The sequence below is a fragment of the Glandiceps talaboti genome, chromosome 3 (assembly GCF_964340395.1).
Source record: "Glandiceps talaboti chromosome 3, keGlaTala1.1, whole genome shotgun sequence".
In the NCBI taxonomy this organism is placed as follows: Eukaryota; Metazoa; Hemichordata; class Enteropneusta; family Spengelidae; genus Glandiceps; species Glandiceps talaboti.
Genome location: NC_135551.1, coordinates 7,638,301 through 7,651,822, shown reverse-complemented (window position 1 = coordinate 7,651,822; position 13,522 = coordinate 7,638,301). Strand labels below are relative to the sequence as shown.

The 13,522-nt window shown below is 35.8% G+C and overlaps 2 protein-coding genes across 2 annotated transcripts; one reads left to right on the top strand and one right to left on the bottom strand.

Moving 5' to 3' along the window:
• Positions 1–3,702: 3,702 nt before the first annotated feature.
• Positions 3,703–8,607, bottom strand: LOC144432850 (dual specificity protein phosphatase 18-like). The gene is made up of 2 exons (XM_078121145.1): positions 8,486–8,607; positions 3,703–5,279 (listed from the first exon to the last, which is right to left on the bottom strand). Exon 2 carries the CDS (start codon positions 5,214–5,216, stop codon positions 4,674–4,676), a length of 543 nt encoding a protein of 180 aa, XP_077977271.1. The 5' UTR covers positions 5,217–5,279; positions 8,486–8,607; the 3' UTR covers positions 3,703–4,673.
• Positions 8,608–11,236: 2,629 nt separating this feature from the next.
• LOC144432984 (dual specificity protein phosphatase 18-like) lies at positions 11,237–11,799 on the top strand. The gene has a single exon (XM_078121296.1). It carries the CDS (start codon positions 11,237–11,239, stop codon positions 11,735–11,737), a length of 501 nt encoding a protein of 166 aa, XP_077977422.1. The 3' UTR covers positions 11,738–11,799.
• The last annotated feature ends 1,723 nt before the right edge of the window (positions 11,800–13,522 follow it).

Below are 13,522 nucleotides of genomic sequence, written 5' to 3'. Positions count from 1 at the left end.
TTAATAAGCTGAACATTCCATCGCCCTTGTAGTAAGATATATAAAATGAGAACTTATTTCAAGAACTCACGTTATTTTGAAAAAAATGTAAGATTATTTCACGTATACGTAGAAAGTAGATATACTAGAAATTTGTGTATAGTGATGCTCTATTCCACATTAGGAAATATTTGTTTTCTCTTAACCTGGCAAGTTACTAGAATGTATTCACCTGAGACAACAGTCTAGTCTGCTATGTTGCACAACAAAATATTGATATACTAGCAATAAAAGATGTATTCTTTTCAGCTATGTTAGTTTATTGTAAGTTTTGAGGCTTTGTTTGGAACTTTGAATAAATGACAGGTATTATTAACACAGTTCTTTGTTTGCTTTGAATGAATATTTCTCAACTTTCTCAAGTCTAATCTTAATAATGACCTTCACAACTGAGCTGGTTGTTTATGGTGCTTTCCCACTCTGTGTTCTAAGCGCTTACCACTGGCATGGATCTATATCAGCACAATGACCCTTTATACTTCCTCAACTCCCTGGGGTGTATACAATCCATTGCAGCCTTTATAAGTGCATAGTTTTAAAACATTCATGTTGCAACCTCTATCCTACCAGGTCCCCAGTTATACAGCTGGGTTGACCGAGGCACAAGGACTTTAGTCATTCAGAAACAAACTGCAGTGACAGGGCTGGAACCTGCAACCTTCAGATGCAAAGCCGGCCACTCTAATTTCTATTACATTGTCCCATCATGACTCCACTGGGGGTTTTGTGAACTGAGGTTGTATGTATGATGGTAAGGGCTTGACATCAGAGGAGCATGTAATGGTAAACCTTACTACCAGTGCAGTATTGTCTTGAAATGGTTGACCTGAAGTGGTGAGGGATGGTCATTTTATGACAATACTGCACAGTGTATACACAGGGAATCTTGTACATCCTAGCTGCTAGGAAGAAGAGCCACAGCTACACAGGGAAACTTGTATGCCCCTGTAACATTCACATACCTAGGACAGGGTTGTGCACATAGCTGTACCAGCTCAGAGAAGCTACGGGGACTGTACCAGCTATGTGTGCAATATCCTTGTAACAACTCTAGCCAACACAGTAGGTGTAACATACTAACATTGCTACATTTCATTGTCTGGCTCACTAACATTGCTACATTTCATTGTCTGGCTTAACAGATATCTCACTAACATTGCTACATTTCATTGTCTGGCTCAACAGATACCTCACTAACATTGCTACATTTCATTGTCTGGCTCAACAGATATCTCACTATTACATTGCTACATTTCATTGTCTGGCTTAACAGATATCTCACTAACATTGCTACATTTCATTGTCTGGCTCAACAGACATCTCACTAACATTGCTACATTTCATTGTCAGGCTCAACAGATATCTCACTAACATTGCTACATTTCATTGTCAGGCTCAACAGATATCTCACTAACATTGCTACATTTCATTGTCTGGCTTAACAGATATCTCACTAACATTGCTACATTTCATTGACTGGCTCAACAGACATCTCACTAACATTGCTACATTTCTTTGTCTGGCTTAACAGATATCTCACTAACATTGCTACATTTCATTGTCTGGCTCAACAGATACCTCACTAACATTGCTACATTTCATTGTCTGGCTCAACAGATACCTCACTAACATTGCTACATTTCATTGTCTGGCTTAACAGATATCTCACTAACATTGCTACATTTCATTGTCTGGCTCAACAGATACCTCACTAACATTGCTACATTTCATTGTCTGGCTCAACAGATATCTCACTAACATTGCTACATTTCTTTGTCTGGCTTAACAGATATCTCACTAACATTGCTACATTTCATTGTCTGGCTCAACAGATACCTCACTAACATTGCTACATTTCATTGTCAGGCTCAACAGACATCTCACTAACATTGCTACATTTCTTTGTCTGGCTTAACAGATATCTCACTAACATTGCTACATTTCATTGTCTGGCTCAACAGATACCTCACTAACATTGCTACATTTCATTGTCTGGCTCAACAGATACCTCACTAACATTGCTACATTTCATTGTCTGGCTTAACAGATATCTCACTAACATTGCTACATTTCATTGTCTGGCTCAACAGATACCTCACTAACATTGCTACATTTCATTGTCTGGCTCAACAGATATCTCACTAACATTTAAGATTTTTATTGAATCAGGCAATGCTCTGTTTGAAGTGAAATGGTTTCAGTTATCATAATTGATGTATTCAAATTCAATGACAGTAGTTGAGTATTGGTGAGACTTCAAATCATAAACTTTAAGATCATTTCCACAAGTTTGTTCAGGGTCCTGTCTATCCACAGAATGTCTACTTTCTACAAACACAAAATAAGACAGACTACATCATAGTACACAAGTCATTCTTTTTTTTTCTTCATATAACAATGATCCTGATGACAATACAATGTATGTGGCTATTAAATTTTTATTACAATTGTAAATGTTTGTGAAATACACAAAGATGTCATGAAATGTTGATAACAATGGATTCTAGGTGACACACACAATTCTAACAAATACTTTACAAATGTATCAATACAAAAGTTTCACAATCGACAGCAGAATATACCAGTATTTGGAATTTTTAAAATATGACTTTTAAGTTTACAAATGGGAAAGCTATTTACACTTCTGTCTTCTCTGGTTTTTTAAAATTCTTTTTAAATACTAAAAGTTTTCCTTTGAAATTATGTCAAGAAGATTACTACCAAACTAGAGTGACTGTAGAGTTTAAATTAGGTGGCATGATATTTTTTTATGCCTTGCGCCATTTTTTGCCATGAATTACACATTCAAACAAAATGCAAATTTACAGACACTGATAGTGTGAACTGTCGACACAAATTAACTGTCTGATGAAACAAGGAAGTTCAACCACAAGTTAATATTTGTGTTCACAGTGAGATAAAATGTAACATTTGATGTGTGTGTATGTTATTGTAACATAAAACACTGTGTGAGACGTCAAACATTGTACTGCTTAATTGAAACTCTATAGTCACTCTGGTTTGGTAGTAAAAAAAACACTGCTGCCTAATTGAAACTCTATAGTCACTTTGGTTTGGTAGTAAAAAAAAAACTGTGCTGCCTAATTGAAACTCTATAGTCACTTTGGTTTGGTAGTAAAAAAAACATTGTGCTGCCTAATTGAAACTCTATATTCACTTTGGTTTGGTAGTAAAAAAAACACTGCTGCCTAATTGAAACTCTATAGTCACTCTGGTTTGGTAGTAAAAAACACTGTGCCGCTTAATTGAAACTTTATAGTCACTCTGGTTTGGTAGTATTCAGGTTGTTTCAATTCTATACTTCATCTCACTCTAGACTGTAAGATATGTCATGACTTTCCGCCCTCACCGGCCTCCTCTCACCCAGAAGGATCGGCCGATGTGTGAGGGCGCCATGTCATGGCATACCTTACAGGCTACATCTCAACCATGCATAAATTAAAATCATACAAAATAAATTAAAGTAATTTCTGAATTAATATCATGAATTCAACCAATTTTGAAATAGGACTATTAAAATGTAGCTGCCATATTTATACACACTGATCAAGTACTGACATTTCATGTTCAATACATTTGAATTCAAAGTGACAGTATGGGTCAAAATCACTAATGGGAAACATCTGAAAATAAACGTATTCTGATAAACTTTAGTTCCTGGAGGGCACAAGTCATTTCACGATTTCACATCACATAAATAGTTATTAGATGTACACTGAATATTTATGATTCCTATGTGTTTATTTCCTTTAGATAAATTGTCATGAATATTCAGTGTGCATCTAATAAATATGTATGTATGCTAAGTCCCATGATGCAACAGTGGACCAGTGTGTACAGAGGTGAAATAGAGTTTCACTTTGGTGTTTCATGGCAATCACACAGAATTTATGTCTTGTGAAATCATAAAATGACTCTCCACAACCCAAAGTTTATGAAAGTACATCTATTTCCTGTAAGACTGTTTGGGAAAGCCTTGACAGTTCCATAGCAACGTGCTATGGAGTGTGTAACATAGCCCTGTCATGTAGACCCAAATCTGAATGGATCTCTTTAGCATTCAATATTGTGTGTGTTTGTGTGTTTGTGTGTATATGTCTGCATAACAGAAAATCGATGGGAGAACTGAATTCCCAGCACAAAATTTTTTTTTTTAAAACACACAAAAAAAATGCATCTACTTCCTGGAATAGTATTCCCATTTAAATAATCATTTAGTTAAAGTTTGTGATGAACTTGAAAGTTTCCAATTAAAATTTGGCTAACAATATGCTATAAATATTGGTAAAAACTATTATGTAAATATCAGATTTACCTCCTTTTTGTGTAATTTTGAAAAATCCTTGAAAAAGTGACATTAAAGCCAATCACCAATTCCTGCAGTCTTAAAAGTGCGATGACCTCACTTAAAGGAGACTTGAACTCAATGAAGGTGACATAACCTAATGAAATGAAACCTTTGGGTGTCACTTCTAACTGTTAGTAAAAATACACACTAGTGAAAATAAGTCTGAAGCAAAATAAATTCCAGGTTTACAGTATCTTTGCTATCCATAGGTTGGTGTAGTTCTGTGTTATTTCAAACCCATATTTTTGTCCTACATGGACACATTTTACCAAACCATGTTTTTCACTTCTTTTTCATAGACATCTGGTATCCATCCTAGAGACGACGGTACCATACGTACTGTGTTTCTTCCGTATAATCTCATCTCGTAATTAATCAACTGTTTCCAAAATCCCAAATTTGGACGAATCACAGAGCGACGTGCTTTGATATAATCATGAGCTTCACGCAAACTTAAACTTTCATGTTTCATCAAATATACGATACACAGGGTAGTGGATCTGCTCACACCCGCGACACAATGAACTAATGTTCTTCCGCCTCGCAATTTTTCTTCTCTGATTTTATCAGCAACTCTGTCAAAATATGGCGATAGTAAAGCTGTCGGGACGTCATTGACGGGCACTTGCATGGTCCGGATGTCGAGACCTGTCGGGGGTTTTGTCGCTGTTTGGGTTGCATTCACAATAAAAGTTATGCCTTTGATACGTAGGTTTGTTCCACTGCAAGCTGCAGCTCCACTGCTTAAGTATAAATAGTCTGTGATTTGTGACAAAGTATGGAACACTGAATATGAAAACATAGCCATACTTGTAGAGTCACTGGTATCAATTATACGTTGTATACTAGTGGTCTTCAGTCTTGACAAAATCTGTAACAAAACACAGTAATTTACACACACGGTCACGATATTATTATCGTAAGAATTTACCAACTCAGTATTGGCAGGGCAATTTCAATTAAAGACACACACACACTAAGCATTGTATTCTATGGCTTACAATCTGTAGCCTACCTGTATAGAGATGATGGATGGCTGACTATAGCTACGTCAATACTTCAACAATCCTTACTGCAGCTATTTTGATTTTCTGAATTTCGCACATCCTTATCAACGAGTGAAATTGAACACATCAAAATGACAGTAATACTAGTAGCATCAGCCATCCATCAAGACTATAGGTAAGCTATATACAATCTAAGAATAAAATCTAGTTTAAATAAAAATGACAAAAACTGATTTTATATATTTTTGAACATAATTTTTTACCTGTAGTATTCTACTTAACAAGGCATACTTACATGTAACTATTAAACCTGTACTAGCTGCAATGGGGGTCAATTTTTGAAAGTGTTTTGTTAGATAAAATAATTATATGTTTTTATTGTACACCCCTTAGTATAGAGAATTGCGTCTAAGTAAACACCTATTTGAAAATGTGATCAGAAAAAAATTACAATTATATCATTTTTGGGTATGGACCGTAAAATCAGCACCCTCAACGACAGGAACACATTAAATCTATTGGCAGAGGTAAAACCTGAAGTAGATTAAATAACTTAATGACAGGATTTAGTTGATGTACACTCATTATTGCACATAGAGTACATGTTTCTGCTGATACGAAATATGAAACAAGTATGTTTTGGATGGTGCTGTGAAGAAACCCGTGGTTTACTAAAAGTTATGACAATTCCTATCAAATTTGCACTAGCTGCAACTAGAAAATTTGAAAAAAAATACTTTTTTTTTTTTTTTTTTTTTTTTTAGATATAATGACTTACTGAGTTACAAATTTGATATAAATTGACTTAAGTTACTCATAATATTGTACAGTCTGAAAAAGTATTGGATTCCCTGTGTGTCAACATATTTATAGCTGTGCACATAATATGATACTGTATTCACTCAAACTGATATTTGAGTCCATACCCTATTAAAATCAGTGTCCCCAATGCAATCACAATTTCAACCTGTTACTTAGACTGTTGACAGTCGTTCGTGCCTTTTTGCTACGTTTTATCTAAAACTAAAGTCGTTGCCTCGCTCTGATCCAGAGCAATACTATAACTGTGTACTGATCAGGGAGTGTCGGTTCGTGCCTTCAACAATCGCAGTTCCTATCAGTATGCATTAGTATTCAGTGCTACTGAGAGAGGTTACGATGTTGTTTTAGATGAAACGTAGCAAAAAAGGCATGTACGACTGTCGACAGTCTACCTAATACTGTACTACTTATGTAGATAAAATCAACTCCTCATGTACACCTTCTCATTATTTGTATTTTAACAATTATAAGTGAATATATTGTTGGTTGTCTGATCGAGCAATGATACTCCAGTACCAACTAGTAAAGTTTCAAGCTTTCAGTTGCCGACAGACAATATTATCATGCCTATACACAAGTAGATTAAATTTTCATAAAGTTTTTAAGAACTATTTTTTTTGTAAAATGCCTGAAAAATAAAAAGTTTTAAAAACTCAGTTTGTGCTGTGTACCAGTAATACAAGAAGCTAACACAATATTGCAAACTAGAATCTATGAGTTGGGGTTTCACTATATCGGGTAATCTGAGCAGTCATGATACACAGTGTAAATCAAAATCGGTGTATTAATTCCACTCGTCAGAAACGTACAATGAATGTATACTTTGTTAATTGTCTGTGTGGTAAACAGTTAGCCTACCTGAATGTTACCGTATTTTGATCAGACCCTGTATGTTGCATAAATAGAGTGCCTACTTCTAGCTCCGACACTGTACACTGTAACTATTGCCTACAGTGACTAAACGATACTTGTGTGATCGCCGAGGTCAAAGCACATTAGGGTGTCCGCAGACAGTTACATTATGGCATTTATTACATCAAATAACTGCTGTATTGTCCTATTGACCAATAAAACACAATGGAGGACTGCCAGTTTAGATCAACTACTGCCAACAAATTCTGCTGATACTTAACAATTTGCAGGATCACAGAGGCCAACAGGATAGAATGTCCCAAGACAGCTATATTATCATTGCGATAAAAATTGTATGATTCAATAAATGCTTAGAATGCTATGGGTTTATTGAGTCCAATAAGTGTTTGGTTGTCTTGAGGGACCAGTAAAACACACAATAGAGATATGCAAGTTAGAAATTATAGAATACAGTTATGTGATGACTATGTGTGGATTACTACTATTGATAACGAGGTGTGTGTACATAGGCATTGAGTTGCCAGACGTCATGGTACTATGGGACACCAGTTATAATGGGGCAATAAATGTGACGTATTGTAATGGGGTGAGTTATTAGAAGGTGTTCACAAAGCAACCATTGCCATGGCAACTACATGACTGATCGAGTTACAAGGAGAGTGTTGCCAGTTTTGTTACACGAGTTTGAATTTTCTATTCAACTTGATTTGTATAGATCTCACTTCTTTTAAAACTACTAATAGTAATACCGTATCGAAAGCAGTGGAATGTCCATTCTATCTGGTTTGACCCGGTTTTGATCTTAATAAGATGGCAGTGGGCAACAGGTGGTCAACTCATTGACAGTAACACGTACAGATGCACATATTGACATGACAATGAGTCGATGACACACACACACACACACACACACACACACACACACACATGTACATCAAGAAATATAACACTATGAAACAGGTATAGACACAATATTGCAAATTGATTAAGCGGTAAGACAACAAGAAGAAAATTGGTGGATATGATATAGTCATGTGACAAAAGTCATATTCTACACTTGGAAAAAATACAACATTATTCCATGGAATGATGGCGTTATAACTTATATTTTTTATAAGTGAGTGTTTTTGGACATTGCCAAGAAGACGGAATATATATTCTCCCCCGGTGAATATAAGCACAAGAATGATGTGGCTACCTATATGTCAGACTTCCTGTAAGCCACTCACAAACAGAGGCAAATTGTCCCATTCAGTCTACGTAACGGTAAATCGTGTTAAAGTTAACGCTATAAGTATAACGGTAAACCGTTACAAACATACATGAAACGCAGAGCTGGTAGAAAACCAACATGTTCTGAAAGTGAAAAGATTACCTTAGGCTAGCACATGATCGTCACCTCAATGTAAACTGGTAGTAGTTGCCGTGATACAGCTGCCAGGAATTCAACTATGTCAAGAGCAAAGAAGAGTGTTTGCTATGTATGAATTATTCAGATTGTCAACAAACACTCCAACCGGAAGTACCGGTCTGTACAAATGGTACTTTCGTTTACCAGACTCACCGCTGGTGGCGCTGTCTGTTGACAAAACGTGATCAAGTCCTTCACATGTGCTCATTTACTTGCCCTGTGCAAACAAATTGCCATAAACTTTTATCGGATGTAGCTGACACTATATCCAAGCCCTTGGAATATACAAATGCCCTCAAACTAGCAAAAGTCAAACCAATATATAAAAAAGGATTCAGAACATAGCCCGGACAATTATAGGCCAATTTGTATTCTTCCAAATTTTGGAAAAAAATTAGTCGATAATTGGTTAAGGTAATTTCTTTATCATAATAAAATTTTGCGTGAGCATCAATACAGCTTCCGAAAAAAGTACAGCACAAAACTGTCTGTCATTAATTTAGTGAATTATCTCCTGAAGCAATTAGACAAAATTGATTACTCTTGGCATTTTCATTGATTTCTCTAAAGCTTTTTGATACTAAAACTTGATCATTATGGCATTAGAGGTATATTACTGATGTGGTTCCAGGACTACTTACATAATTGTCAGCAGTATGTACGTTAGCTCTGGCGGTGTCAACTTGATTTACTTGCCTATTAGGCTATTTAGATTTCGCGGGGAGTTTTTTAAAATATTTTTTTTTTAATTAAAAAAAAAGGAAAGGAATACACTACAGAAACTACACGTACACAGGAAGTACAAAAGGAGAGGGGGATAAGATTGAAAATAATTACAATTGATAAAGAATAACATAGCAACATTTTACATAGAAAGACTAAGCAAAGAAACCTAACTTAATTACATTACTAAAACTAATCTCTACCCAGATGAAATGCCATTTGAATTGTATGACTTACAGTAACGTAAGGATTACCAAGTTAAGGCTTAAATGACGACGTTTTGTTCATGTTTAATGAAATGTATCTGTATTTGAAACAAGTATTATAGTTAACATTGTTGTTGTTTGCTTATGTTTTTTTGCAAAACAAACTATGTAAATAAAGGTAAGTCCCTGCTCCGTCCATTCCCTATGTACAGAAATTGAGAAAGTGCGAAATTGTTTGCATAGGCCAAGTACATAAGTACATGGAAGTATCACCCACTATATACTAGTAAGCACATGTGAAGTATTTGATCATGGTGGTGATTGTCAACAGACAGCGCCCCCATGCCCAGCGATGAGTCTGGGTAAACGACCCGAAAGTATCTTTTGTACAGACCGGTTTCCGGTCAGATTGTCAACAAACACTGAAAACACTCTTCCTCGCTCTTGACATAGTTGAATTCCTGGCAGTGGTACCATGGCAACTAGTACATTCTATCCTGTTGGCCTCTGTGATCACACAAATTGTCAAGTATCGGCAGAATTTGTTGGCAGTAGTTTGTAGTTGATCTTAACTCTGTTATTGGTCAATACAATAGGACAACAAAGCCATTATCTGCTGTAATAATGCTGTGATGATGCATTGGTTTATAAGGGGAGATGATGTAACCACATAGAGGGACTGTGATGTAACTGTCCTCAAACATTTTAGTGTGGTTTGATCTCAGAGATCACACAAGTATATATATCGTTTAGTCTCTCATTGGTTTAACAGCTAGTGTACAGTGTCAGAGCTAGAAGTAGGCACTGTATTTTAATGCAACATACAGGGTCTATCGATTGAAATACGGTAACATTCAGGTAGGCCTACTGTTTACCACACAGACAATTAACAAGTATACATTCACAGGACATTTCTGTCGAGTGGAATTGATACAATACACCGATTTCGATTCACACTGTGTACCATGGCTGCTCATTTTACCCTCTACTGTATGGTGAAACCTCACCACCACCACCACCACCACTACTACTACTACTATTTCCTTAGTGCATAGACCCTCCACCCAGGAGGATGATGGAGGGTCTATGGTTAGTGGTCTGAGGTGAAACCCAACTCATAGATTCCAGTTTGCAATATTGTGTTAGGGAGCCTTCAGTATTTACAGATGGGGGGGGGGGGGGTGTCACTCATTTTACAAACATTATGATATTTGAGGGAAGGGTCACATTTCACAACCCATAGTTTTGTGACCAAATTGAAGATTCAATGATTGTCAATTTGGTTTGGGCACTGTTTTGAGATGTAAAAGTGAGATGAGCACTCAACATTTATTTTTATGAGTACTTTACATACCAAGGTACAATTATTTTTTGTATATGTATTGCAATTGCGAACAATAGCCACTTCAGGAATAAATTACAAAGAGATCTCCTATTTAATGGCCAAACAAATTGGTTCGCTGCTGCTCAGAATAACAAAAAAATAAAGAAATTTAAAAACAATTACAGAAAAATGGTCATATGTGTGTGTGTGTGTGTGTGTGTGTGTGTGTGTGTGTGTGTGTGTGTGTGTGTGTGTGTGTGTGTGTGTGTGTGTGTCTTTAGTTCGACGGTCAATGTTTGTTAGAAATCACCATGCTAAGACTGAGATGATAAATTGCTATATATACTATCATTATAACCATGTACAAATTATCGGTTTTGTTATAGATTTTGGCAAGACTGCAAAGACCACATTCAAGTACATGTTGCACTCTGTATAATTGGTACCAGTAACTGTTGAAGTATGGCTATGGATATGTCACAAATCACAGACTATTTATACTTAAGCAGTGGTGCTGCAGCTTGCAGTGGAAGAAACCTTCGTTTGAAAGGCATAACGTTTATTGTGAATGTGACTCCAACATCAACCAAACGCCCCACAGGTCTTGACATCCAAACCATGCAAGTGCCTATCAATGATGTCCCCGCAGCCTCACTATCACCATATTTTGACAGCGTTGCTGATAAAATCAGAGAAGAAAAAGTGCGAGGTGGAAAAATATTAGTTCATTGTGTCGCGGGTGTAAGCAGATCCAGTACCATGTGTATCGTATACATGATGAAACATGAAAGTTTAAGTTTGCGTAAAGCTCACGATTATATTAAAGCACGTCGCTCTGTGATTCGTCCAAATTTAGGATTTTGGAAACAGTTGATTAATTACGAGATGAGATTATACGGAAGAAACACAGTACGTATTGTACCGTCGTATATAGGATTGATACCAGATATCTATATGGTTTGAAATAACACAGAACTTCACCACCTATGGATGGCAAAGATACTGTAAATCTGGAATTGTTTGGTTAAGACTTATGTTTGCTGCTCATTTTTGCAAAACACAAACAAAAACACAAAATTACGATGTAGCAACAAAAATATATTTTCATACACATGTACATGAACACAGTTTACCAGTATGGTTAATAGTGAAAATTAGTGAAAATTAGTCTTTAAGAATTAGCTGAAGACTGTAAAATCACAAACTTTTCCAGTGGTGAAAATATCTAGGTTTATAGTAGATTGGTTGGTTGGTTGGTTGGTAGGTAAAGGTAGACTACAGATGCAATTGGAAAATTCCAATACCCTTTGATATTGACCATGTAGAGTAACTTAAAACCGCGAATATAGCCGAAATGTTAATACGTCACCTAAATAAACCAGCTGTGTGTCCCCGGAATACTTTACTGTATTGAGAATTGCATGGTATTGTTTAACTTGAACTTTTTACCCACAGACTTCAGACCAACTTTAGTTTTAAGAACACAGGCTTCATCATCCATATTTTTTTTTTAGAGATAGTATTGATACGTCACATGACATTTTTTCCAAGATTAATATCAGAATAAGTACTGGTGACTAATATTGAATGTTTGTATCATATATAGACCATGTAGATGTGTGACAATAGAGAAAAGGCTGTTATTTCAAAGAAATGTTCACATAGCAGATTTTTGCAAAAACTGGTTTGTTTTTATTTTTAATAAGAAAAATGGAAGAAAATACAGTTTGAACACCATATATCATTTCAGTGTGTATTTTGACTAACAGAACTGACACCCAAAGGTTTTATTTCATTAGGTCATGTCACCTTTCAATGGGGCCATCCATGTCACCTTTAGTGAGGTCATGTCACCTTTAAGTGAGGTCATGTCACCTTTAAGTGAGGTCAAGTCACTGTTAAGTGAGGTCATCTCACATTTAAGTGAGGTCATCTCACCTTTAGGTGAGGTCAAGTCACCTTAAATTGAGGTCAAATCACCTTTAAGTGATGAGGTCATGTCACCTTTAAGTGAGGTCATGTCACCTTTCAATAAGGTCATCTCACCTTTCAATGTTCTGTTGTCCATTTTCAATTAGCCACATGGAAAAGTCATTAGCCACAAACTTAAAACATTGAAAATATTATATTGTTTTATATTGTCTTAATTTCTGATATTTTGTCGTATTATGTTATTATTGTTGTTATCGTGAGCACTAACAGTCATACTAAACTTTGCCTCCATCAAAATCTTGACTTTATCATGCTGAACTAAATTTTGCCAGGTTTACTGTGTGTATTTGATTTCTATGCTATTAAAAATAGGAATTTATATTGTAATGTTCCTTCCTACATTAGATCAACTAATTCATGATGTCTTTTTAATGCCTTTTCTCCCCAGGGTGTATTTGTTTGTACACAAGCACAAGATACAGTGAAATAGGATTAAGCTGTCAAAACAATTTCTTTGAGCAATGGAATACCACTGACCAATCTTTGCACTGTATAGACTTTTTTTTTTTTTTTACCCAAATCACACACAACGGTGGTAGGATCAATTTGATTTGAACAATTGCCCATCTAGACACCTAATGTAATACGTTCACCAAATATCATGGCAATTGCTCCAGCTTTTTTGACTTTAAAAGTTGTTTTCACACACACCTGAACCTCATCAGTTCAGTTGTGATAAAAAAAAAAAAAATAACAATAGCAATAATCTTTCATAATATTGAAACATGCAAACGTGTTAAATGAGTTATGTGACTG

What these genes read in the sequence shown, in the direction of transcription:
- LOC144432850 (XM_078121145.1), bottom strand. Translation starts at nt 5,216, where the DNA reads ATGGCTATGTTTTCATATTCAGTGTTCCATACTTTGTCACAAATCACA.
- LOC144432984 (XM_078121296.1), top strand. Translation starts at nt 11,237, where the DNA reads ATGGCTATGGATATGTCACAAATCACAGACTATTTATACTTAAGCAGT.